Source organism: Rhinopithecus roxellana, chromosome 15, assembly GCF_007565055.1.
Source record: "Rhinopithecus roxellana isolate Shanxi Qingling chromosome 15, ASM756505v1, whole genome shotgun sequence".
NCBI classification, from domain to species: Eukaryota; Metazoa; Chordata; class Mammalia; order Primates; family Cercopithecidae; genus Rhinopithecus; species Rhinopithecus roxellana.
In genome coordinates, this window is record NC_044563.1 from 8,778,457 (window position 1) to 8,804,899 (window position 26,443).

At 53.2% G+C, this 26,443-nt stretch overlaps 1 protein-coding gene across 2 annotated transcripts in view; it reads right to left on the minus strand.

Annotated features, from left to right (window-relative positions):
• VWCE (von Willebrand factor C and EGF domains) overlaps positions 1 to 24,451 on the minus strand; it is a 45,976-nt gene extending 21,525 nt beyond the window's left edge. For both annotated transcript variants that reach the window (XM_030919025.1, XM_010384947.1), the window contains exons 1-12: positions 24,068 to 24,451; positions 20,247 to 20,341; positions 20,029 to 20,118; positions 19,564 to 19,692; positions 15,414 to 15,530; positions 11,222 to 11,338; positions 10,221 to 10,349; positions 9,181 to 9,623; positions 9,005 to 9,098; positions 6,495 to 6,577; positions 3,555 to 3,642; positions 1,151 to 1,236 (exon numbers count right to left, since the gene is read on the minus strand). In XM_030919025.1, coding sequence (XP_030774885.1) covers positions 1,151 to 1,236; positions 3,555 to 3,642; positions 6,495 to 6,577; positions 9,005 to 9,098; positions 9,181 to 9,623; positions 10,221 to 10,349; positions 11,222 to 11,338; positions 15,414 to 15,530; positions 19,564 to 19,692; positions 20,029 to 20,118; positions 20,247 to 20,341; positions 24,068 to 24,177 — 1,581 coding nt within the window. In that variant the 5' untranslated portion in view covers positions 24,178 to 24,451. The remainder of the gene's footprint in view (positions 1 to 1,150; positions 1,237 to 3,554; positions 3,643 to 6,494; positions 6,578 to 9,004; positions 9,099 to 9,180; positions 9,624 to 10,220; positions 10,350 to 11,221; positions 11,339 to 15,413; positions 15,531 to 19,563; positions 19,693 to 20,028; positions 20,119 to 20,246; positions 20,342 to 24,067) is intronic.
• Between the last annotated feature and the right edge of the window lie 1,992 nt (positions 24,452 to 26,443).

Here is a 26,443-nt window from a genome sequence, read left to right on the forward strand (position 1 = left end):
TCACCCTCCCACTACGCAAGTGAAACTGACAAAGAAATCTACTCAAGTGAAACTGACAAAGAAATCTCCAGGGAGCACAATGGGGTGGGGAGAACCCGCAGTCCTTCAATGGGGGCTGGGTGTGAGCCCAGGAGGGCATCCTGGGAATAGGCGTGGTGTCCACCATCTCTCAGCCTCCCGCTGCTATCCAGGCTCCCTACTGTCTTCCACTCTGGCCCCTCCAATCGTCTCTTGGTCCGCAGCCAGAGACTTTCTCCAGCACAATCTGATGGCATCCCTCCACGCATAAAACCATTCTGCAGCTTGACTGAGTGCAAAGCCCTCAATGCAGCTGGTGGAGCCCTTCAGGACTGAGTCAGGGCTGAGGCTGTCAGTGCCCACCCAGGTCCTGTCTCTGAAGTGCTGCCAGTGGCTGACGGCAGCTGCATCCTCCAGAGATGCCTGGATGGTCACTGCCCCCATTCCCTGGGGAACACAGAGAGTCTCTGTAACTGACTGGCCCTGGGGTGCAAGAGCCTTGCTCCCCAGCACGGTCCACTGTCCAGAGCTTCCCAGGGATCCGTGTGAAACCACACCTTCACCCTGCTTCCCTCTCTGGTTTCTCCTGAGAGCATTCCTTTGGTAAGTCACCTGCACAGGCCCTGCTTCTAGGGAACACAACCCAAGATGCAACCCCTTCCTGCAGCCTTGCTGCCTGCCTGCCTCTCTCCGTGCTCCAGCCAGAATGGCCATCTCCAGTCCTCCACCCTCTGCTGGGTACAGCAACCTCAGCTCCTTGCCTAATGAGTCCCCGCCACCCTCTAGATCTCTACTTAACATTCCGCCTTCCAAAAGGGCATCAGGAGTCCTGGGCCCCTGGCCATCAACCCACCTAGATTGTGGGCTTCTGGACCAAGGGGACTGGGACTTCCTTGTGCTTAGCTATGTCCCCAGCACATAGTAGGTGCTCTGTAAATAGCAGTGCTGAAAGATGAAGTTCAAAGAGACTGTGGGAAGGCCTGGGGGATTCCTGTAGTGCCTTTGCTTCCTCAGTTTCCCTGTTGCTGTATGGCAGCTCATGTTCTCCTAGTCAAGTCAACCTAGGTAAAGTGTTGTGCCTCGCTCCCCTCCCCATCAATTCCACAGGCTTCGGGACGCTCCACCACCATACCTGGCAGACACAGGTGGTACACTCGTCACTACCCCCACTGAACACGGCCCCGTCCGCGTACCACCGGCCGTGGAAATAGCATCTCACTGCAGAGGAGAAAGGGAGCAGCTCAAGGTCTTTGGGCAGAGGCAGCTAAAGAAAAGGGGGAACAAATGGGTGGGGAGCCCCGGGGCATTTAACACCCACCCACGACACTCCACAGCATGCTCCAAGCATGCTCCATGCCCAGGAACCCAAAGCACTTCTCCTCCTCCAAACCCCAGACACAAAGCAAGGGCTGGGTGTGGCAGTTCACGCCTGTAATCCCAACATTCTGGGAGGCCGAGGTGGGAGGATCTCTTGCACCCAGGAGTTCAAGGCCAGTCTGGTCAACATAGCGAGACCCCATCTCTACAAAAACTTTTAAAAATTAGCTGAGTGCAGCAGTGTGTGCCTGTAGTCCTTGCTAATCAGGAGGCTGAGGCAGGAGGATGGCTTGAAACCAGGGGTTGAGGTTATAGTGATTCCATCACTCTACTGCAGCCTGGGCGACAGAGCAAGACCCCATCTCAACAACAACAAAAAATCTGACAAAGAATGAATCACATGTAAGACAAGGTCCTTAACTAAAAAAGGCAGGGGAAGCCCTGAATAACTCAAGAGTAACAGAAAAAAAGAAAGAAAAAGAGACTGTCCCAGACACCTAAGACAAACGTGCCACGTTAGACAAATGGTGCTACTACCCTCCTGGAGGCTATGAGAATCTGGGGAGAGTCTTTGATTTGAAGATCCACTCTACTGAAAAAACAGCCTTAGAAACTGCCCAGGGTCACCTGCTGTTAGAATGCCCTGGGCTCGCCGGGCGTGGTGGCTCAAGCCTGTAATCTCAGCACTTTGGGAGGCCGAGACGGGCGGATCACGAGGTCAGGAGATCGAGACCATCCTGGCTAACACGGTGAAACCCCGTCTCTAGTAAAAAATACAAAAAACTAGCCGGGCGAGGTGGCAGGCGCCTGTAGTCCCAGCTACTCGGGAGGCTGAGGCAGGAGAATGGCGTAAACCCGGGAGGTGGAGCTTGCAGTGAGCCGAGATCCGGCCACTGCACTCCAGCCTGGGCAACAGAGCGAGACTCCGTCTCAAAAAAAAAAAAAAAAGAATGCCCTGGGCTCAAATCCTAGCTACACAACTCACCAGGGAATGACTTTGGGCAAGACACTTAAAGCTCTCTAAGCCTCAGTTTTCTCATCTGTACAATGGGACTGATAAGGGTTCCTATCTCATCCAGACTACATTGACTATGCAAAAATAAGTCAATTAAAAATAATATAACATTTAAATATTAAGGAAAAAATACTCAAAAAGAACACCAGCTTTGAAATCAGGTAGACCTGAATTCAAGTTCTGCTCCATTACTTAATGGTTGTGTGCCTTTAGGCAGTGACTTTAACTTTCCAAGTCTCAGTGTTCCCATCTACAAAATGGGGCAATAAATAGTACTGCCTTAGAGTGGTGACATAAGGGTTTCATGAGATGGAGTGTTCTGGCAAGTGCCCCACACAGCAAGGGGCACAGGGTCAGCAGGGAACATCCGTGACAGTGAGGAAGCCATCCCAGGAAATAAAACCTTGATTTTAACAAAGGACCAACTCATTAGTGGCTAAGGAGAGACCCCTCCCTGCCCTGGGACAGAGCAATGACAAGGGTGGACTGAAACCCAGTCCTGCCTGAGCTGAAGGTGCCTCCTAAGGCAGGGGAAAGCTGGTCTGTGAATACAGTCTAGCATCAAACTGCTGTACACATAAAAAGTGCACAATAAAAACAGCCACTTCGAAATGCTTCACTTGATCTGAGTTTGTAAAGCAGAAACCAATCTCCTCCCTGACTCCTCCACTCACCCCACCCCATCGCATACTCAAAAGACAACCTCCCCTGCACACACAAAGAAGCAAAATGTAAAACCGGGCTCCGGGGCTCATGCCTGTCATCCCAGCACTTTGGGAGGCCAAGGCAGGTCGATCACCTGAGGTCAGGAGTTCGAGACCAGCCTGGCCAACATCGTGAAACCCCGTCTCTACTAAAAATACAAAAATTAGCCCAGCGTGGTGGCGGGCACCTGTAATCCCAGCTACTCACTACTCCGGAGGCTCAGGCAGGAGAATCACTTGAACCTGGGAGGCGGAGGTTGCAGCGAGCTGAGATCATGCTACTACACTCCAGCCTGGAGAGCAAGTCTCCCCCTCAAAAAAAAAAGAAGCAAAATGCAAAAACGGGCTTGGGGGCTCATGCCTGTCATCCCAGCACTTTGAGAGGCTGAAGCAGGAGGACCACCTGAGGCTCAAGACCAGCCTGGGCAACATAGCGAGGTCTACAAAAAATCTAAAAAAAAAAAAAAGAAAAAAAAAAATGCTCCAAGAGTGTCACTTACCTGGAACACAAGTACAGCAATCTGACTGTGGGGAAGTCTGACAGGGGCCGGGGGGACACTCGGGAGAGATGCAGGACACGTTTCCAGCCTGAGGAGGAGGCAAGAGATGGCACTGGGGGTGCAGGGGTAGAACAGGGCTCATTCCCCATCTCACAGCAGGCCCTTCGAACAGGAAAGCTGCCTAAAGGAGGCCATCAGAAACCTTTAAATGCTGCCATGTCACAGGGACACATTCCCGGTGTTTATGATGCTTATATGGTTTGGCTGTGTCCTCACCCAAATCTCATCACGAATTGTAGCTCCCATAATTCTCACACTGAATTGAATTGAATCATGGGGGCGGTTTCCCCCATACCGTTCTCCTGGGAGTGAGTAAGTCTCACGAGATCTGATGGTTTGATAAGGGGTTTCCCCTTTCGCGTGGCTCTCGTTCCCTCTTGCCTTCTGCGACGTAAGACGTACCTTTCACCTTCCACCATGATTGTGAGGCCTCCCCAGCCACATGGAACTGTGAGTTCATTAAACCTCCTTTTCTTTATAAATTACCCAGTCTCAGGTATGTCTTTATCAACAGTGTGAAAATGGACTAATACATATGGTGTGGTTAGAACACCTCCAGGCCGTAACACACCATTCCAGGAAAAAGGCCAGGGCAGCCCAGCGGGCAGAGCGTGCTCCCTTCCTTATGCAAATGTGCCTGGGAGCTCTGGAAGGTACCGGAGAGCAGAGAACAGAGCTGACTCCTGCAGGGGAGACCCCCACACACCTTCCCGTGCATCCAAGTTTTGAATCAGGTGGCTCATATTGGCTAGTCAAAGAATTAAATTTCAAAGTAAGTGTTTTAAATTTGACATTGAGACCAAAGAGCCCCCAGTTTTGGAGTCAGCCACACCTGAGTTCCAATATCTGCTCCTCCGCTATCAACAGTCTGGGCCAAGTACATCACATCTCTGAGCCCCAGTCTCCCCATCTAAGAAATAGGCTGGAATCGGCGTGTCTCTCGGGGTTTCCAAGGATTACGTGAAATGAGATCATGCATGAAAGCACTTGGGGCTGTGTGCCGTGGCTCACACCTGTAATCCCAGCACTTTGGGAGGCCAAGACGAGAGAAGTGCTTGAGCCCAGCAGTTTCAGACCAGCCTGGTAACATAGGGAGACCCTGTCTATACAAAAAATAAAATAAAATAAATTAGCTGGGGTGGTGGCACATGCCTGTGGTTCTAGTTACTCGGGAGGTTGAGGTGGGAAGATTGCTTCAGCATGGGAAGTCAAGGCTACAGTGAGCCATGATTGCACCACTGCACCCCAGCCTGGACAACAAAATGAGATCCCGTAAGAAAGAAAAGAAGAGGAGAGGAGAGGAGAGAAGAGGGATGGGGGAGGGGGAGGGGGAGGGGGAGGGGGAGGGGGAGGGGGAGGGGGAGGGGGAAGGGGAGGTGGGGGGGAGAGAGAGGAGAGGGGAAGGGGAGGAGATTAGGAAAAAAGAGAGGGGAGGGGAGGGGAGGGGAGGAAAGATGAGAGGAGAGGAGCAGGAGGAGAGGAGCAGAAGAGGAGAGGAGCAGAAGAGGAGAGGAGCAGAAGAGGAGAGGGGCAGAAGAGGAGAGGGGCAGAAGAGGAGAGGAGCAGAAGAGGAGAGGGGCAGAAGAGGAGAGGAGCAGAAGAGGAGAGGGGCAGAAGAGGAGAGGGGCAGGAGAGGAAAGGAGAGGGGCAGGAGGCAGGGGGAGGGAAGGGGGAAAGAGAGAAGAGAGAGAAAGAGAAGAAAGAAACATGAAAGAGAAAGAAGGAAAGGAAAGAAAGGAGGGAGGGAGGGAACTTGGCTGCTGTGCTTTCATGTAGCACATAGGAAGAGTTCGATAAAGGGTGCTGGTGGTTGTCTGCATGCCCGATTTCACACTGCAGCTTCCACCTTTGATGCCAGAACAAGAGACATTTAAAGATGGTCATGACCAGGTGCAGTGGCTCATCCCTGTAATCCCAACATTTTGGGAGGCCAAGGTGGGAGGATCGCTTGAGCCCAGGAATTTGAGACCAGCCTGGGCAACACAGCGAGACCTTGTCTCTACAAAAAACAAAAAAATTAGCCGAGTGTAATGGCATGCGCCTGTGCTCTCAACTACCTGGGAGACTGAGATGGGAGGATCTCCTGAGCCCAGGAATTCGAGGCTACAACGTGCTATGATTGCACCGCTATAATCCAGCCTGGGCAATAGAGCAAGACCCTGTCTCTAAAATAAAAAATAAAGATGGTCAGAAGGTGGCAGTGAAGGCTGGTGGACAGAGCCCTGACTTTGGGCTCAGAGAGACCTCAAATCCCAACTCTGCCACCTCCCAGCCTCTGTCTTTTCATCTGCAGAATAGGGGCAGTAAAGCTGAGCCCGAAGAGCTGCTGAGAGCCTCAGTGAGGAAAGAGATGAGAAGCACCAACCCTGGGCCTGGCACTCAGTAGATGCTCCTAATCAAATACACGGGACAGCATCTGGCAGGGCAGGCACACAGTAGGTGCTTAATAACTATTCTTGCAGAAGTGAATTTGCCCTAAGCCAAATACTTTTAACAAGCCGAGTTTGGTAATGAGCCTTCTTTCTCCCAGATGTGGAGACCTTTATTGTGCTGGCAAATATTTTGCCTGGAGAGAAAAACAGCCTCCCTGGTGGGAAGTTTCCGAGGAAGTTTCGTCCCCTCCCCTTTCTAAACAGACGACCCTGTGTGCCTGCTGGCTGTCTGCTGCAGAGCAGAAGCCTCCCTGACTCCACCAACCTTCCCGCTTTATACTTCCCTCCTCCTTTTAAATTCTACAGCTTCTAACTAAATTCCACAACCTGAGAATGTTCCCTTCCACTCAACAAGCTCACCTTTAACATCCGGTCTTTTCCCCTTCCTCTAAAACCCCCAAAGGTTAAGAAAACACCCATGAGGCTCTGAGGATCTTGTGATGCTTACCAGACAGACACAGACGGTGCAGTTCTCGTTGGGAGGTGAAAACACGTCCCCTTCAGCTCGGACGACACCACTGTGAAAACAGTCTTTGAAGGACAAATAGGAGGTAAAAGCATCAGACCTCTTCAAAGAAGAGGAAGCTTGAGGTCTCGCTGCTTCTCCATGCTTAATGTACATGGAACATTCTCTCACTGCCCCTAGGTGTCCCAGGAGTGGCAGATTCAGGGTACTCTGACTGTGTAGTCCTGCAAGCATCAGTTGTGGTGGCCCCAGGAGGGTCCATCCATGTCTCACAAACTCACGACTGTCTGGAGGACACAACATTTTCTTCCCAGAGGGCAGGAAAGGCAGCCTGGGTTCGAAACCTGAGGCCAGGCGCTGTGGCTCACACCTGTAATCCCAGCACTTTGGAAGGCCGAGGCTGGCAGATCACAAGGTCAGGAGTTTGAGACCAGCCTGTCCAACATGGTGAAACCCCGTCTCTACTGAAAATACAAAAATTAGCCGGGCACGGTGGCGTATGCCTGTAATCCCACTACTGGGGAGGCTGCAGCAGGAGAATCACTCGAACCCGGGAGGCAGACATTGCAGTGAGCCGAGATCGCAGCACTGCACTCCAGACTCTGTCTTAAAAAAAAGAAAAAGAAGGCCGGGCGCGGTGGCTCACGCCTGTAATCCCAGCACTTTGGGAGGCCGAGGCGGGCGAATCACAAGGTAAGGAGATCGAGACCACGGTGAAACCCCGTCTCTATTAAAAATACAAAAAATTAGCCGGGCGCGGTGGCGAGGGCCTGTAGTCCCAGCTACTCAGGAGGCTGAGGCAGGAGAATGGCATGAACCCGGGAGGCGGAGCTTGCAGTGAGCTGAGATTGCATCACTGCACTCCAGCCTGGGCGACAGAGCGAGACTCCGCCTCAAAAAAAAAAAAAAGAAAAGAAAAGAAAAGAAAAAGAAAAAGAAAACCCCGGCCCTCCAGCTCCATTAACCAGCATGGCCCTGGACATGTCACCTCACCTCTCTGGTACCCAGCTGTCTTCTCTGCAAAATGAAAACACCACCATGTACCCTGCAGGGAACTTGGAGGTATCCAAAACCTGGGCAATAAAGCACCCAATACTTCGCACTCAGGACTCAGCATGTAGCGGGGACATAACCCACAACAGTCATTAAGCAAATCAAGCCAGGCACGGCGGCTCACGCCTGTAATCCCAACACTTTGGGAGGCCAAGGCAGACGGATCACTTGAGGTCAGGAGTTCAAGACCAGCCTGGCCAACATGGTGAAACCCTGTCGCTAGTAAAAAAAAAAAAAGTACAAAAATTAGCCAGGCGTGGTCGTGGGTGGCTATAATCCAGCTACTCAGGAGGACTGCTTAAACCCAGGAGGCAGAGGCTACAGTGAGCCAAGATCACGCCACTGCACTCCAGCCTGGGCGACAGAGCAAGACTCCATCTCAAAACAAAAACAAAAACAAAAAAAAACAGTGCATTTCCATTTTAACCCTTAGGAAGACTTTTTAACTACTGCTCAATCCCCAGCAACCTCAGTGTCATATCACCAAGACCATCAGACAAAGAATCCCCTCCCAGACCAAATGAATGAGAATCTGCTTTTCTTTTCTCTTTTTTTTTTTAAGCCAAGGTCTCGCTCTGTCGCCCAGGCTGGAGTGCAGTGGCACAATCATGGCTCACTGCAGCCTCGACCTCCTAGGTTTAAGCAGTCCTCCTGAGTAGGAGCAGGTGATCCTCCCACCTCAGTCTCCCAGGCAGGTAGGACTACAGGTACACGCCACCACACCTGGCTAATTTTTTGTATTTTTTGTAGACACAGGGCTAGTCTCAAACTCCTGGGCTCAAGTGATCCGCCCACCTCCGCCTCCCAAAGTGCTGGGATTACAGGCTTCAGCCAGCATGCCCAGCCAAGAATCTGCATTTTAGTAAGAGTCCCCTTGATCCAAGTGCAGAGCAAGTTTTGAGAAGCTCTGTGAAGGATCTGTGAAGAATTTGGGTCCCTATCCTTCCAGGAATGAGAAGCAAATGAAAAACCATCAGCAGATGGCGGGGGTAGTCAAAAAGGGGACAGAATTTAGAAACAATGACTCCTCCCCCTGTAGGAGGGGAACTGGGGCAGGAGAAGGGGACTGCACAGTGGATTTAAAGAGGCTCAGTGAATGACTGAATAAATTAATGAGCGAATGAAGATGAAAACAATGCCCAGAAGATGAAAAGTCCCCCTTGAGGGATATTACAGCATAAACGGGTGGTTCTCCAAGTGTGGTCGCTAGACCAGGCACGTCAGTATCACCTGGGAACCTGTTCAAATGCACATGTTCTGGCCCTATCCCAGACCTACTGAACCAGAAGCTCTGGGGGCAGCGCCAAGGGAAGTGTGGCTTGGTAAGCCTTCCAGGAGATTCTAATGTACACTAATGTTAAAGAACAGCCTTTTGGCGGCAGGAGGATGCAGAGAAAGGAAGAGGCAGGGCTATGTCCTTCCCTGGCACCAGCTCTCACCTGTGCACGATGGGCAGCATCCCCCATCTTTGGAGGGAATTGGGTGGGAACAAGCAGCTTCACACCTCACCTTTTCACAGGTCACCTTCCCATCCTAGAAGCACAAGCAGGAGTTACAGCCATCACAAGGCCCCAGACTCCAGACCAAGGAAGTTCGAGGGACTCCTAGTACCCACCTTGCACCAGCACTGGGAACACCCAGGCTCTGTCCAGCGACTCCCAGATTCAAGCATGGCTCCCAGGTGCCAGCAGGGAGAGGGCCCTGCTGCCAGCCAGGGGGCCTCAGGGCCCCTGGGTGAGGAAGGGGTCCCCATCACTTCCCCATGAAGGAGTGAGGGGGGTCTGAGGTTCCCCAGCAGGGAGGCAGTAGGCACTGGGGTGGCCATCAGGGTGGACAGCAGCCACACAGGGACAGAAGGGGAGGATGTGGGTAGTGGTGGGGTAGGAGATGGCAAGCGGGTGGTCCTGACTCCGGCTGGGGGCCCTGGAGCCCCAGAAGGAGGGCTATGTCCTGGGAACAGGGCAGGCCGGCCGGCCTCAGGAAGCAACAGGAGCATCTTGGACGGGTGTTGCCGGGGTTGCAGGATGGCAGATGGGGCCAGCACAGCTTTCGGGAAAGCTGAAACAGAAGCACAGAGGTCTGTTGGGGTGGGCAGCAGAGACAGGAGGCAAGGTTTACGGAGGCCTGGGCTCCGCTCCACCACAAGTCGCTGTTTACTCCCGTGGTCAGCGCAACATTCTACTATGTTTATGGGCACACTGTCGCCATGCGACAGGGCGAACCACGGAAATGGTTGTCGCTGCAGCCCATGTTATTCTACTCCTGCTGGGTTTTATCCTTTTATCATTTGGGGAAAAAACAGAAGGGCTGGGGAAACAGTGAAAAGAAGAGGGAAGAATGGATAAAGAAGTGGGGAAAAAAAAAGCGAGGAAGCAAGCGGAGTGTCGGAAGTAACAAACAAGATGAACTGAAAACAAGGGCAGACGGAAATAAGGGGGCCTGGCGCCAGGTGGGCGGGGCCGGGGCCGGGCAGGGCCAGGAGCTGAGAGGGCGTGGCTGGGTGCCCGGAGGGTGTGAATGGGGAGGGGACAGGCTCTCAGGGGGCGTGGCCAGTCCAGGCACTGAGAGGGCGTGGCCAGTCGCCGACTGTGGGGAGGGGAGGGGAGGGGAGGGGAGGGGAGGGGAGGGGAGGGGAGGGGAGGGGAGGGGCCTCACCTTCACAGGACACGCGGTCAGCTCGGAGCCTGAAGCCAGGTCGGCATGTGCATAGGAAGCTGCCCACGGTGTTGTGGCAGGAATGGTGACAGACTCGCCTCTCCAATGGCCTCCGACACTCGTTTACATCTGCGGGAGAGCCTCGCTGCGGACAGCTGCTTTGTTTGGGGTACCGAGCCCTTCTTCCGCCCATCCCTTAGCTCAAAAGACTTGGGGAGTTTCCCTGCCACGTTCTTACAGGGTCCATCCCTGCCCAAGGTGCGGGATGTGACTCAGGCAGTTGGGAGCGGGGCTGAAATCTAGTGCTAGTCTTGTTGATAGGTTCACATATACAGCAGGCATTTCATGCGAGTATCAGAGACTCAGCCCCAGCACTATGCAGCGGTAATTAATTGCTGCCTGGTGGGGATAAATCCCGCTGAGAAGCTCATCTCCAAACCTTCCACCCTCCCGTTTTTCTTTCCGAAAAAAGTCTCAAAACTCACTGAGCTGCTCAAGGTAGGCTTCGGGACAAATACCTAACTCCGCTAAAACAAGGTCTTTTTTCAGGCCCATGGGACCCCACCTTCAGCCCATGAGCCAAGCTCAAACCAAACATGCCAATCCCTTTCTGGAAATTTCTGCTAATGGGCTGAGAAAACAGGGTCTCCTTCTAAACCAGAGGAACCAAGACATAACGTGCTTTATTTACCAAGGGGAGCAAAGGCAGCCAAGAAAATGGGTGAGCAGAGAGGAATCCTTGGGGTGTATCTGGGAGAGGAGCGGAAGAGAAACATAACAGGATGAAAGTGGCAAATGGCCAGGGAAAGTCCAAGACAGGGTCTTCATGCAGAGCCACGCCAACCCCAGGGACAGGCAGGCTCTGAGCAAAGGCTCAAACCCCTTCAGGCTCCAGAGGACCAGAAGGTCTGATTGTTAACCTTCCCGGGTCCCTGGGCTCCCTCTCCATCTTCCTGATTGGCAGCCTAAGTGTGCAGACCACAGCGTCCTCCCCGCCTTACCTACACAGGAGTGCCGGTTGCCATGAAGGTGGAAGCCAGTTCGACAGGAACACTTGTAGCTGCCAATGCTGTTTTTACATCTCTGCTGACAGGGAGTCCCTAGGCATTCGTCAGTGTCTGGCAGGAAAAGGGACAAGACTGGGGTTCATTTCCCCCAACTCAACTTTGGAAACATGTGGTCCCCTCTTCCTCTCTCATCTCCATCTCCTATCCCACACAGGGCTGTGGGAAATCACCTTAGCTGCCACTCTTCTGCACTGCCCACATCCAGTCCTAAATACTCTCTGGACCAGCCCACGTCTCTCATCCTCACTGCTACCCCTTAGCCTGGCCACATTCATCTCTAGTCTGGAGAATAGCCACAGCCTCCAGTGTGTCTCTCTGTCTCTACCTAGGTTCCTTCAAGTCATCCTCTGCACAGCCTCCAGGATGTTCTGACCAAAGGGCACTTCTAATCAGGGCCCTCCCTGCTCAAAACCCCTCCGCTGCTCCCACGGGTCACAGACCTCATCTTAGGTTAAGACACCAATGCCGCCCCACAGCTCACGACACCTTTGAACATAGTCCTGGTTGCCTTGCCCACCTCCTTCCTTGCCCCTGACCTTCACTCTGGCTTAAATTCTTTTATTGTTTGGTTGTTGTTGTTGTTGTTGTTTGAGACAGAGTGTCGCTCTTTTTGCCCAGGCTGGAGTACAATGGCACAATCTCAGCTCACTGCAGTCTCCATCTCCTGGGTTCAAGCAGTTCTCCTGCCTCAGCCTCGCAAGTAGTTGGGATTACAGGCACGCGCCACCACGCCTGGGTAATTCTGTATTTTTAGTAGAGATGGGGCTTCACCATGTTGGTCAGGCTGGCCTCAAACTCCTGACCTCAGGTGATCCACCTGCCTTGGCCTCCCAAAGTGCTGGGATTACAGGCATGAGCCACTGCACCTGGCCACTGGCTTAAATTCTTGCCATCTTCCAAATGCACCATGCTCTTTTGGTGCTCCCCTTTTGCCCACATTCTCTGTCTGCCTGGAATGCCTTTCTCTCTTGTCTGGCTGGAAAACTCCTAGTCATACTTCAAAACTCAGCTTCAGTGGAACCTCCTCTGTAAAAGTTCCCTAGTGCTGTTTGAAATTGTGAAAAACTGGAAATAATCTCCACGTTCATCAATAAGAGAAGAGTTAGTAAACTATGAAATATTTGCACTGCAGAGTCAGCAGTTAAAAGGAACAAGGCAAGTCTGTTTACCCTGATGTGGAAAGATCTTCAAGACCAACATTGGGCGGGGGTCGGGGGAACAAGCAAAGGAATGACTAGGTTCAAATCCCAACTCTGGCTGGGCGCAGTAGCTGGCTCATGCCTGGAATCCCAGCCCTTTGGGGGCCAAAGGGGGAAGGACAGCTTAAGGCCAGGAATTGGAGACTAGCCTGGGCAACACAGCAAGACCCCATCTCTACAAAAAAGAAAAAAAGAAAAAAAACCTTAGCACTAATGTGATCTTAAGCAAGTAACAATTCCCTTAAGCCTCAGTGTTCCTATCAATAAAATGGAGATAAATAATACCAACTTCACTGGGTAATTTTGAGGGCGAAAGGAGAAAACGCATGTAAAGTGCTTAGTCCAGGACCCAGGACCCGAGAGTTTAGCAACATCGTATCTCTGTAAGTGCCGGTGTATGTACGTACACGTCATGGGAAAGGGCAGTCAGGGCACACAGCAGACCAATACCTGTGTGCTATGGACTAAACTCTGTCCCCTCAAAAATCGTGTTGAAGCCCTGACCACCAATGTAATGGCATTTGGAAGATACAAAGATAAGTAGATAAGAAGATAATTAGGGTTACATGAGGTCATGAGGGTGTGCCCTCTTGATGGGATTAGTGTCCTTGTAAGAAGAGACATGAGACGCCTAGCTGGGTGGCTCACACCTGTAATTCCAGCACTTTGGGAGGTTGAGGCAGGCAGATCATTTGAGGTCAGGAGTTGGAGACCAGCCTGGCCAACATGGCGAAACCCATCTCTACTAAAAATACAAAACTTAGACAGGCATGGTGGCGCGCACCTGTAACCCTAGCTATTTGGGAGGATTGGAGAATCACTTGAACCCAGGAGGTGGAGGTTGCAGTGAACCGAGATTGCATCACTGCACTCCTGGGTGACAGAGGGAATGTCCTCTGTCCTCCTCCTCCATGCCAAAAAAAAAAAAAAAAAAAAAAAAAAAGAAGAAAAAGAAGAAGGGATACCAGAGAGCTCTCTCTCCAAGTGAGGACACAGCAAGAAGACTACCTTCTGAAAGCCAGTAAGAGCCCTCACCAGAAACTGAATTAGCCGGTGCCTTAATCTTGGACTTTGCAACCTCTAGAACTATGAGAATCGATGTCTGTGGTATAGGCCCCCAGCCTGTGGAATTTTGTTTTTTTTTTTTTTTTTGAGACAGAGTCTCGCTCTGTCACCCAGGCTGGAGTGCAGTGGCGGGATCTCAGCTCACTGCAAGCTCCGCCTCCCAGGTTCACGCCATTCTCCTGCCTCAGCCTCCCATGTAGCTGGGACTACAGGCGCCCGCCACCACGCCCGGCTAATTTTTTTTGTATTTTAGTAGAGACGGGGTTTCACCGTGTTAGCCAGATGGTCTCGATCTCCTGACCGCGTGATCCGCCCGTCTTGGCCTCCCAAAGTGCTGGGATTATAGGCGTGAGCCACCGCGCCCGGCCCAGCCTATGGAATTTTATGATGGCCGCCCGAGCAGACTAAGACATGCAGGCTATTCTCCAGGGAGAGCAGAGGGAAGCAGTGGGAAAGAGGGCCTGGGCTAGCACAATGGCTTTTAAATTTTTTCTTATAATTTATGAAAATGTCAACCACAAAGAAAATAATAGGCCGGGCGCGGTGGCTCAAGCCTGTAATCCCAGCACGTGGGGAGGCCAAGACGGGCGGATCACCAGGTCAGGAGATCAAGACCATCCTGGCTAACACGGTGAAACCCCGTCTCTACTAAAAAAATACAAAAAACTAGCCGGGCGCGGTGGCGGGCGTCTGTAGTCCCAGCTACTCGGGAGGCTGAGGCAGGAGAATGGTGTAAACCCGGGAGGCGGAGCTTGCAGTGAGCTGAGATCCGGCCACTGCACTCCAGCCTGGGTGACAGAGCAAGACTCCGTCTCAAAAAAAACAAAAGAAAGAAAATAATAATGTAAGATTCAGGGGGAGCTCACGATTATCTGCCTTGTGAGATTCTTTTCTTCCATAACGCGTAAATAAAAGGCATTTTAAAAGAATGAGTAATAATTGTAAGATCTCTCATCCCGCAAACTGAAGAAGGATTCCTTCTCTTCCCTGGGTTTCCCCAACACTTATCCCTCATCCTAACCTTGTTCTTCCGCTCCCCACCAGACTTGGGGGATCCCCCTCCCCGGGGTAGCTCCAGAGCCTGGGCCAGCACTGGGGCAGGTGAAACTGATGAATGACGTCAGTGAATGACCCCATCCTGGTATGCCCCTCCCATGGCTCCTGTGGTCTCACAGCTCGAGTCTCTCCTGGCCCTCCCTCTGCTCAGTGGCCTCCTTCCCCAGGTTGGTCGGCCCACTCTGCCCTGGCTCTCCTCATGAGCTCTCTTCCATCACCATCCCTTTATCCTGCAACAGCAGCAGCAGGTACTTTGTTTTCTGAGAAGAAGTCTCACTCTGTCATCCAGGCTGGAGTGCAGTGGTGCAATCTCAGCTCACTGCAACCCCCACCAGATGGGTTCAAGCAATTTTCCTGCCTCAGCCTCCTGAGTAGCTGGGATTACAGGCGCTCGCCACCATACCTGGCTAATTTTTGTATTTGTAGTAGAGATGAGGTTTCACCGTGTGGCCAACAGGCTGGTCTCGAACTCCTGACCTCAGGTGATCCTCCCGCCTCGGCCTCCCAAAGTGCAAGGATTACAGATGTGAGCCATCCTGCCAGGCCAGTAGCAGTCGGTTCCAACTGTTAGATGTGCTGGGATTCAAACTCTGACTCCACCTCTTACTAATGACTTGGCCTTGGGCAAGCCTCAGTCTCCACATCAGTCAAACAGGAACCATATCAGCATCTCCCTCAGAAGCCGGTGGTGAAGGTTCAATCCAGTGGCGCACAGAGCACACTGTGCTGGGCATGGCAGGGCTGAGTGTTCAATGTGGCATCCCCATTACCCCTCCCAGAGCAGCCGTTCCTTCTCTGCAGCTCACCTTGGCAGCTGTGGCGGTCGGCAGACAGCTGCATGCCCGGCCCACACTCACACACAAACCCGCCTTCCGTGTTCACACAGTGGCCCTCGCAAGAGGAGCTTACACATTCGTCAATGTCTGGAAAGAGAGAAAGCACGTGTTTACACAGTGGTCCTCGCAAGGGAACTTACACATTCGTCAGTGTCTGGGAAGAAAGCACCCTTGCAGGCCGGGCACTGTGGCTCATGCCTATAATCCCAGCACTTTGGGAGGCTGAGGCAGGCAGATCACCAGAGTCAGGAGTTCAAGACCAGCCTGACCAACATGGAGAAACCCTGTCTCTACTAAAAATACAAAATTAGCCAAGCATGGTGGTGCATGCTTGTAATCCCAGCTACTTGGGAGGCTGAGGCAGGAGAATCGCTTGAACCCAGGAGGTGGAGATTGCGGTGAGCCAAGATTGCACCATTGCACTCCAGCCTGGGCAACAAGAGCGAAACTCCGTCTCAAGAAAAAAAAGAAAAAGAAAAGAAAGCAGCCTTACACAGCCCTATCTGAACATGACTGTGACTCAGGAACAAATCAACCCCACAAGGACCCTGAGCCCACACCAAGCCTGCCCTCAGCAGCGTGGAATCCCCACCTGCACCCCAGGAAGAAAGAGCAGACACCAGGAAGGTCACTAGCTATAAGGAAACCCCAGGAAGGAAGAGGCCAAGGGACTGGGGCCCCCTTTAGCCCATGGAGATCAGATGAGGAGAGAAGATGGACCCAACTGTTTCCAATGGCCCTGCCTGCAGGGCAGCCCTAAAGGGCCCTCAAAAGGGCAGAGGGCAGTGGACAGGGAGGCTGATTAAATAATCAACACAGTCATTCTCTTAAAGGTTCACTGAGTGCCAACTGTGTGCTGCAGACCCAGAATGGGGCTGTTGAGGACGCAAATGTGAGTAAGACACAGCGCTGACTCCAGATGTTCACAGTCTGATAACACAGGAGCCAAGACACACACCCAAGGGAGAACAGTGCCTGCTGGGGTGATATATGCCTCACCAGGGACAGACTGGCCCCAGCAGGCATGCCGTGGAAGAGCGACTGGCTGAGAGGACCAGGATTATCGGGGGAGGGACTGCCCAGGTGAAGAAAGGGTCTGATGTGCTTCCAGGCAGCAGCTGGGCTCCTTTCAAACTGTCCTGAGGCCCAGACTGGTTGAAGCTTGGGTTCCTTTCGAAGCAGCAGGAGACAGGACTGAAGATGTGAATTAAGAGGAGACTATGGCCAGGTACAGTGGCTCACGCCTGTAATCCCAGCACTTTGGGCGGCCAAGGTGGGCGGATCACGAGGTCAGGAGATCGAGACTACCCTGGTCAACATGGTGAAACCCCGTCTCTACCAAAAATACAAAAATTAGCTGGGCGTGGTGGCACGTGCCTGTAATCCCAGCTACTTGGGAGGCTGAGGCACAAGAATCGCTGAACCAGGGAGTCAGAGTTGCGGTGAGCTGAGATCACACCACTGCACTCCAGCCTAGCGACAGAGCGAGACTCTGTCTCAAAAAAAAAAGATGAGACTAAGTTGTGGTGACTAAATCCAAGTAGTACTTTAGGAAGGCGAGCCTAGTGAGATGTTCTGATCTGAGGGATGATAGGAGCTGGGAGACAGACCTCCCCAAATCATGCTGCATGCGATCCCTTCCCTGCCAAAGATCTGCAGCAGCTTCTGAAGACCTAAGGGCTCAGCTCAGTCTACTCAGTCTGCACTCACTGTGTAGTGAGTCTCCCCACTGTGGCCCCCAAGCCCATGGGACACCCCCACTCTCCTTATTCCCTAGTTAGCCTTCTACCCAGCATCTACCCACTGTTTCTAACAGCTGGACAGTCAAGACCATGCTCAACATTGCTAAGAAACCCACCCTGACTAACCCCATTCCACTGGGATGTCTCGTGGCTACAGTCAGTGCCACCCTGTCCTGCAAGTGCTCCTGACATTGTTCTCTGGCTTCTCCTTGATTCCGTTTGCCTCAGAAATAAGAAGTACGTGCAGAAAGTGCCCCAAGGTGAAAGGTATTCGGGAGCAGATCAATTGCTTCCATTGTTTTTCCTATCTGGAGGAGATGCTACAACAAGCAAGGAACTCCAAGACACCTTTAGTGAGACCCTCGGACCCAATAGCGTCCTTCTGGGAAATAATCAGAGAAGCCAACAAGCAGCCTCTTTATGGTAGCATTATTTATAGTGGTGAAACACTGCAAACCTCTTAAAGAAGGAACAACAGACAAATACTTATTTTAGTTACAGCAACCACATATGTAACTGCTAAAAATAATTTTTTTTTTTTTGAGACAGAGTCTTGTTCTGTCACCCAGGCCAGAGTGCAGTGGCACGATCTTGGCTCACCGCAACCTCCACCTTCTGGGTTCATGCAATTCTCCTGCCTCAGCCTCCTGAGTAGCTGGGATTACAGGCATGCACCACCACACCGGCTAGTTTTTGTGTTTTTAGTAGAGACAGGGTTTCACCATGTTGGCCAGGCTGGTCTTGAACTCCTGAACTCAAGTAATCCACCCGCCTCAGCCTCCCAAAGTGCTGGGATTACAGGCGTGAGCCACCGAGCTCAGCGGAAAAAAAAAAAATTATGTTGCAAGAAATTGTTAGTGATACCTACAACATAAAATAAGATAGGAAAAATAATAAAAACTACAGGTAAGATATAACCCCAATTTTCTAAAGCATACATCTATGCATGCTTAACATACATATACACACACAAACACAGACACACCCAGGGAAAAGGGCAGGAAAAAAAAACTTGATTTTAGTAACAAATATCTCTGGGTGGGGACTTCCAGAGAATGCTTATTTTCATCTTTCTCCTCTTACTTTCCAAATGTTCTACAATGAACTATCTGTTGATTTTCTATTCAGGGGGAGAAACATTATTTTTACCAAGTTAAAACTCCAAAAAGGCTTTTGTCGCTCTGGAAAGATTGGCAAGAAACTGGTCACAGTGGCTGTTTCTGGGGAAGGTAACAGATTTTGTCCGTAGAAACGTTTTAAAAATCATAAACAAATAATACATTCACAAAATAATTATTATTATTATTTTTTTTTTTGAGACGGAGTCTTGCTCTGTCGCCCGAACTGGAGTGCAGTGGCCGGATCTCAGCTCACTGCAAGCTCCGCCTCCCGGGTTCACGCCATTCTCCCGCCTCAGCCTCCCGAGTAGCTGGGACTACAGGCGCCCGCCACCTCGCCCGGCTAGTTTTTTGTATTTTTTTAGTAGAGACGGGGTTTCACCGTGTTAGCCAGGATGGTCTCGATCTCCTGACCTCATGATCCACCCGTCTCGGCCTCCCAAAGTGCTGGGATTACAGGCTTGAGCCACCGTGCCCGGCCACAAAATAATTATTGAGTTTAGCTTCCCTTATCTTTCAGATGATATTTTCCCAAGAAGGCTTCCCTGGCCAACCCTACCGACTCTGGGTTCCATGCCTCTCTGTGGACCCTGGCACCTTGCCCTTCCCAGTTAAGGTCCCCATGACAATTGGGCTGTTCTTGTCCTATTACTTGTCTTCCTTCCTCATATTCAGAAACTGCCTAACAGGGGCTGGGTGCGGTGGCTCACGCCTGTAATCCCACCACTTTGGGAGGCCGAGGTGGGCGGATAACAAGGTCAGGAGTTCGAGACCACCTGGCCAACATGGCAAAACCCCATCTCTACTAAAAATACAAAAATTAGCTGGGTATGGTTGCACTCGCCTGTAATCCCAGCTACTCGGGAGGCCGAGGCAGGAGAACTGTTTGAACCCAGGAGGTGGAAGCTGCAGTGAGCTGAGACCACGCTACTGCACTCCAGCCTGGGCAAAAGAGCGAAACTCCATCTCAAAAAAAACAAAAACAAAAACAAAAAGAACTCCCTAACAGGGACTGACTGTGGCTCCCGTAACTGCAGTCCCTAGCTCAGTTCCTGCCCCTAAGAAGTGCTCAATAAATATTTGTAAAATAACAGAAGTGACACATTTCTCTTGTTTTTGTGTCTCTCTGCCCACTCTGATACATCAGAGCCTATCTTGGCTCAGCCTAGCTCTTGCAATACACTGGAGACCATCCTGGCAGGATGGGGAGGAGATATAATTCCCGCTGTCCCCCTCCCCCAGCACTCCCAGAGGTCTCACCTGTACACCTGATGCCAACAGCTGTCTCCGTCATCGAGAAGCCCACGGGGCACACTCGGGCCACCTCCTGACAGCCGCCGTGGTTGCAGGTAAGGTCACAGCCATACTCCCCACATGGTCCATGGGTTTCTAGAGCAGGCATCGCATGGGTGAGCATGCATCCTGTGGCAGTCCCAGCCACCCCCACCTCACCAGGATCCTCCTGAATTCTGTTGGGAGGGTAGCTCTGAAGGCAAACAGGCCTGGGTTTAAATCCAGCTCTGCCATTTACCAGCTGTGTGACCCGGGGCAAGACAATAACTTCTGTGTCTCAGTTTCTTCATCTATAAAATGGGCACAAAATGTCTACCTAATAGAGTTGTCTGAAGCTGAGATGCCAGGACCCATCTCAAGTGCTCACTGCCCAGCACATAACCTCAATGCTCATTCATCTGTTCCCATCAGCCACTGCCCATCCCCAGTTACCTGGGCAGGTGGCCCCTTGCTCTCCATCCTGGCAGGAGCAGACGTTGGGAGCGATGCAGATGCCACTCCCACAGCCGAAGGAGCAGAGGGCTGAGAGGAGAAGTGCAGGTGAGAGACAAGGGACTGGGGACCCCCGTCTGCCCCTCGGACCAGGGACTGAGGGCTGGCAACACACACTGCTGGAGGAGAAGGCTTGGGGCACAGGGACAAGCACTTACGCAGGGTGCAGTGTCCACCACCCATAGAGGGCGCCCAGCCAGGGCAGCAACCACTCCCGAACCCAGAGAGGCAGACGTGGGGCCCCAGCCTGCGTCTGCAAGAGAAGAGAGAGCACTTTCCTCATTCTATACTAAGGGAGACACTGGTCAACAGGAAAGTCTCCCAGCCAGTCTGTAAGTCAATCAACGAACAGTTCTCCAGAAAAATGACCCAGACAGTCTCTCCTGGAGGCAAGACAGACAAATGTGAGACAATAGATACTGGCCTCCTACAGATATCTGCCACATGAACACAGAGCAGAGTGGCCAGGAGAGGGGCCTCAGAGCTGAAGAAAGGCTGTGCAATGGATGAGGAGCCCCAGGGGTGGCTGCCTCAGGACCTTTGCACTTACAGTTCCTGCTTTAAGAAAGGTTCTTAAAGCCGGGTGCGGTGGCTCATGGCCCATAATCCCAGCACTTTGGGAAGCCGAAGCAGGATGATCATTTTGAGCCCAGGAGTTTGAGACCAGTCTGGACCTCATCTCTACCAAAAACACAAAAACTAGCTGGGCATGGTGACGCACACCTGTAGGGTCAGCTACTTGGGAGGCTGAGGTGGAAGAATGGCTTGAGCCTGTGAGGCAGGGGTTGCAGCAAGCCAAGTTGGCACCACTGCCCTCCAGTCTAGGTGACAGAGCCAGACCATCTCAAAAAAAAAGAAAGAAAGATTCTTCCTCAGACACACACTGGGCTCCCTCTCCCCCTTCACCCAGATCTCTGCCCAAGGCACCTTCTCAGAGAGGCCTTCCTTGTCGACCCTTACTTTGCTTTATTCTCCACAACATTTACTTCCTGGGACATTAGATTAGTTTTTAATTTATTAATTCATTGTCTCCCCTACAACTCCCTGATGACAAGGGTTTCTTATCTGTTTACCCAAGCACCTAGAGCAGTGCCTGGCATATAGTGGGTGTTCAATAAATGGCTGTTGAGGGAAAGGTTGAGAAGGGTAATGGCATAGGTGACATCTCTGGGGTGGGTGTGGGGTCATCAGTGAGCCGCCCAAAACTGGAGGCAGTGGGGGTCTGTTCAACCAGGAATGAGGTCCAGAAAGGGTGGGAAGCCAGATGCATCCAACTGGTGCTGGGTGCTAAGTGAGGTGTGACCATACAGCCATAAACAAGCTACTGCCCCCACCTTCAAGGAACATAGGGCAGACTAGGAGCCAGATGATAACAGCATAGAGTGACGAATGGGCTGTGGAGCCCTGAGGAGGGTCAGGGGGGTTTCCTGGAAGGGCAGCATCTAGGCTGAGGTCAGAGAGAAAACTTTGGGAGGCCAAGGCAGGCGGATAACTTGAGGTCAGAAGTTTGAGACCAGCCTGGTCAATCCGGCAAAACCCTGTCTCCACTAAAAAAAAAAAAAAAATACAGTCCGGGTATGGTGGCTTACGCTTGTAATCCCAGCATTTTGGGAGGCTGAGGTGGACGGATCACCTGAGGTCAGGAGTTCAAGACCAGCCTGACCAACATGGAGAAACCTCATCTCTACTAAAAATACAAAATTAGCCGGGCATGGTGGCGCATGCCTGTAATCCCAGCTACTTGGGAGGCTGAGGCAGGAGAATCGCTTGAACCCGGGAGGCGGAGCTTGCAGTGAGCCGAGATCAAGCCATTGCACGCCAGCCTGGGTGACAGAGTAAGATTCTGTCTCAAAAAAAAACACGTAGGGCAGCCAGCAAAAGAAGAGGAAGGATCCCAGCACTTTGGGAGGCCGAGACGGGCGGATCACGAGGTCAGGAGATCGAGACCATCCTGGCTAACACGGTGAAACCCCGTCTCTACTAAAAATACAAAAACTAGCCGGGCGAGGTGGCGGGCGCCTGTAGTCCCAGCTACTCGGGAGGCTGAGGCAGGAGAATGGCGTAAACCCGGGAGGCGGAGCTTGCAGTGAGCTGAGATCTGGCCACTGCACTCCAGTCCGGGCGACAGAGCGAGACTCCGCCTCAAAAAAAAAAAAAAAAAAAAAAGAAGAGGAAGGGAGGCCGGGCGCGGTGGCTCAAGCCTGTAATCCCAGCACTTTGGGAGGCCGAGACGGGCGGATCACAAGGTCAGGAAATCGAGACCATCCTGGCTAACACCGTGAAACCCCGTCTCTACTAAAAAATACAAAAAAAAACTAGCCGGGCGAGGTGGCGGGCGCCTGTAGTCCCAGCTACTCGGGAGGCTGAGGCAGGAGAATGGCGTAAACCCGGGAGGCGGAGCTTGCAGTGAGCTGAGATCCGGCCACTGCACTCCAGCCCGGGCCACAGAGCGAGACTCCGTCTCAAAAAAAAAAAAAAAAGAAGAGGAAGGGAGAGGGTGTTCCAGCAGGGAAAACAGCACAACTGCAGGCCTCGAGGGGGACAGAGAGGACAACTGCAACCAGCTCCAGTCATGGACTGGACAGAGGGTGATGAAATCCAGCCTGGTTTGAGCTTCCAACCCCACCGCAACAGAAAAGGGACAAGAAACCCCTTCCCAACGGCGTCCCACCAGTGTTGAGAGCTGAGGGAAGGTGATGCTGTGAGGTAGGCACTCTGTAAAGCACCCACTCTGCGCTGCGCACCGCACCAGGCACTGGGGACATGGGACAAGGCAAACTTATCGCGTTCTTGGGGAGAAGAATCTGTGCCAAAATGTGACAAGTATTCCGGAAAGGGAAGCTCAGGGCACCATGGCAGCATAGAAAAGTCTGAGGAAAGCTGTCCCTGGGGCCTTTTTCCCTCTCTGAGGTCATCACAGAAGAAAGGGGGGCCCTCCTGCTGGCGGGAGCTGGCAGTGAAGTCTCACCCACCCGCTTGCTGCTGTGATTATGGCAGCAGCTTGACAAGGAGGGGACCAGGAGAATGAGCGGAGCCTTGGGACTCTCAGAAACTGACAGGCAGTGCCACCAAGGCGGCAGATAAAAGGGTGCCCAGGGAGGCTGATGGAGTCGAACTCTCAGGTGAGCCGGGACCGAGCACCCGCCAGAGCGTCCCAAGGAGCCTCTTAGTGCTGGTGACAGAGGGACAGGTGGTGGGAGCCTGTGGAACGCCGCGGCGCCGGGGCCGGATCTGAGCAGGAACTGGCTGTGGCTGTGGAACACACGTGCGAGCTGCAAGCTTGGCCGGGCCGCCCCCGCTGCGCGCCCCCCGGAGGACGTGGCCGCAGGCCAGGCCGCCCGCTGACACCGTGTTCCCTAGCTCCGAGCATCACGCACACACGCTCACCGCCCCGCCGCAGCCCTGGGGAAAGCACGTGCGGAGGGCGGCATCCATCGCGAAAGACAGCGGAGGGGAATGCACCCCCCCCTCCCCCGCCCCGCCGCGCGCGCAAGCACGCACGAACAGAAAACGAAAGGTGACCCAGAGACCCCGGCGGTTCCAAGGTACACGACGTTCTTAGGACCAAGACCCAGGGAAAGCCCCGCGCAGCGGGGGAGGCCAGGCGCTGCCCAGGCAGAGCCATGGGCACGCTGCGGGGTGAGCCAGACAGTCCGGATACCAGATGGCACGTCCTAGGCTCCCCTCTCCAGAGGTCCGCGCTCCAGGGCACATTAGGAGTCACCCAGCGCCTGGACCTCCGTCCCCCCAGGTCCCAGTCAGGACAGCCCCAGCCAGGGGCGCACGATGAGCACCCGCCCAGAGGCACAAGTTGCTGTCTCTTTGTCCCGTCCCCGAGCTATGCCCGCGCTGATAGCACCCCAGAGGAAGCCCCGACCCGTGGCTGCCTGTGGCTCCTGGGCGCCCCTCCGCGCCTCTCGGCTGCACGCGGGTAGCGCTCTCCCGGGCGAGGGGGCGGGGAGGAGCTCGGGGCGCTTACCTCTCGGCCGCGAAGTGCCCGGGCGGCTTTCTCCCGGTGTAGCCTCGGGTTGGGGCCCCCGGCAGCAGAAGCGCGACACAGGCGGCCCGAAGAAGCAGTCCGGCCCACATGACCGGCGGCGGCGGGTCCCCCGGGCTGGGCTCAGCTCCTGCGCCGCGCACGGGGGAGGGGGCTGCCGGCCCTTGCCCCTCCTCCTGGCGCCGCGGGAAGCGAACCAGCAATCCCTGAACTGGCAAGCGGAGCTGAGCAGGGGGGCTGGGGACGCCGAGAGGAGGGGCCGAGGGCCGCGAAGGGACGCGGGCGGACGGCTGTGGGGAGGGTCTCCGGCACCTCGAAGGGAAACACACAAAGGCAACGCCACCGGCCTGCTGATGCCTCTCCGAGAGGCGCCGAGCCCAGGGCCGGGGCAAAGATCAGGGACCCCTGGGGGCGGGGTTTCGCCCTCGGCCCACACCCCCTGCCCGGGTTTGGGAGTCGGCTTCCTGCGAAGCGCTGACTGAGGGCGTCAGACCGAGGCCCCAGGAGGAAACAGACTTCAGGAACAAGGCTAGCGCCCGAGGCTGCGCGCCCCGGGCATGGCCCCTGTCGGTGGGACCCGAGACGCCTTGTTTTCATGAGGTGGTAACCGTGGAAATTCGAACCCAGGACGCCAGGCCGCTGCGCCGCTGGGCAGTTCTAGGCCTGCCCCTAGCCTGCCAGCAGGTCTGCACCCTAACGCCGGAGTGCGCAGATCTGTAGGTCCAACCGCCCCCTGGCCGAAGTGCGCTGATCTGTAGGTCCAACCGCTCCCTGGCCGGGGGCCCTAGCCACTCTTGAAGCCCTGGCCTCCTCTGGGCACCCAGGGGGCAGATGGCTGGCCTCCCGACTGCTGGTGGCAAGGCGAGGAAGCAGCCGGCGCCATTGGCAGTGGAGAGGCAGAAGCAGATCTGGAAGGCTCCTCTTTGCCCCTTCTGCAGCTGCCCCAGGCTGTGGTCAGAGACTGGGGGTCTGCGTAGGGATTTAGGTAAGGAAGGGGTGCGCCAAGGGGTGCGTGGAAATAAAAATCATCCCGCTGGGAGAAAGCTGAAAGGATAACTGATTTTACCTTCTGCTCCATGCAGTAATCCTTCCCTTAGCCACTCACAATTAGTCAAGATTTTGCTTAAATACTTCCAGGGGTAAGAAACTCACTACCTGTTAAGAAGCAGCCATCCAGTTTTGAACATTTGTTTTAAAGTGTGTTCACTTCCCAGCTGAAAAATCCCAGTTCCTTTGGCCTTCCTGCTACCTCTGCCTTTAACTGAAGTGCTTAACATTGGTGGCCACAAATGGACATGGAGTACCAGCGGCGGCCTGGACTCACGCCTCCTTCCTGCAGACAACATACTTTTACTAATGCACCCTAATATTACTTTTGGCAACCCCATGATATTATGACACACTGAGTTTGCAGTAAAGAAAAACAGCAGGTGGCCGGGTGTGGTGGCTCACACCTGTAATCCCAACACTTTGGGAGGCCAAGGCGGGTGTATTATCTGAGGTCAGGAGTTCCAGACCAGCCTAGCCAATATGGTGACAGCCCATCTCTACTAAAAATACAGAAATTAGCTGGGCGCGGTGGCGGGTGCCTGTAATCCCAGCTACTCAGGAGAATCGCTTGAACCCGGGAGGCGGAGGTTGCAGTGAGCCAAGATCGTACCATTGCACTCCAGCCTGGCCAACAGAGCAAGACTGTCTTAAAAAAAAAAGAAAAAAAACGGCCGGGCGCGGTGGCTCAAGCCTGTAATCCCAGCACTTTGGGAGGCCGAGACGGGCGGATCACGAGGTCAGGAGATCAAGACCATCCTGGCTCACACGGTGAAACCCCGTCTCTACTAAAAATACAAAAAACTAGCCGGGCGACCTGGCGGGCGCCTGTAGTCCCAGCTACTCGGGAGGCTGAGGCAGGAGAATGGCGTGAACCCGGGAGGCGGAGCTTGCAGTGAGCTGAGATCCGGCCACTGCACTCCAGCCTGGGCGACAGAGCGAGACTCCGTCTCAAAAAAAAAAAAAAAAAAAAAAAAAAAAAAGAAAAAAAAAACGCGGGCATTTTTTGTTGTGCTTTTACGTTATTTAAACACAAGCTGCCAAGCGGTCTTCCTACCTGAAGCTGTGTGGCTACATTTTTGCAGACATTCACCTTGAGGCCTTATCTCACCTTGTTTGTTTTGGCCCATTTTCTAATCTAGTCAACATATTCTCAACAAGTAGGAGCCAAAATATTCTGTAATATAAGATGAATGCGACTTCCATCATATCCATTCTGAGTTCCAAGGACTCTCAGAATCCTAAGGCATCTTTCTCTCTTTCCCCAAACATCTGAAGGTTGCACTTTCCCCCTCCACTGCCCGTAAACCA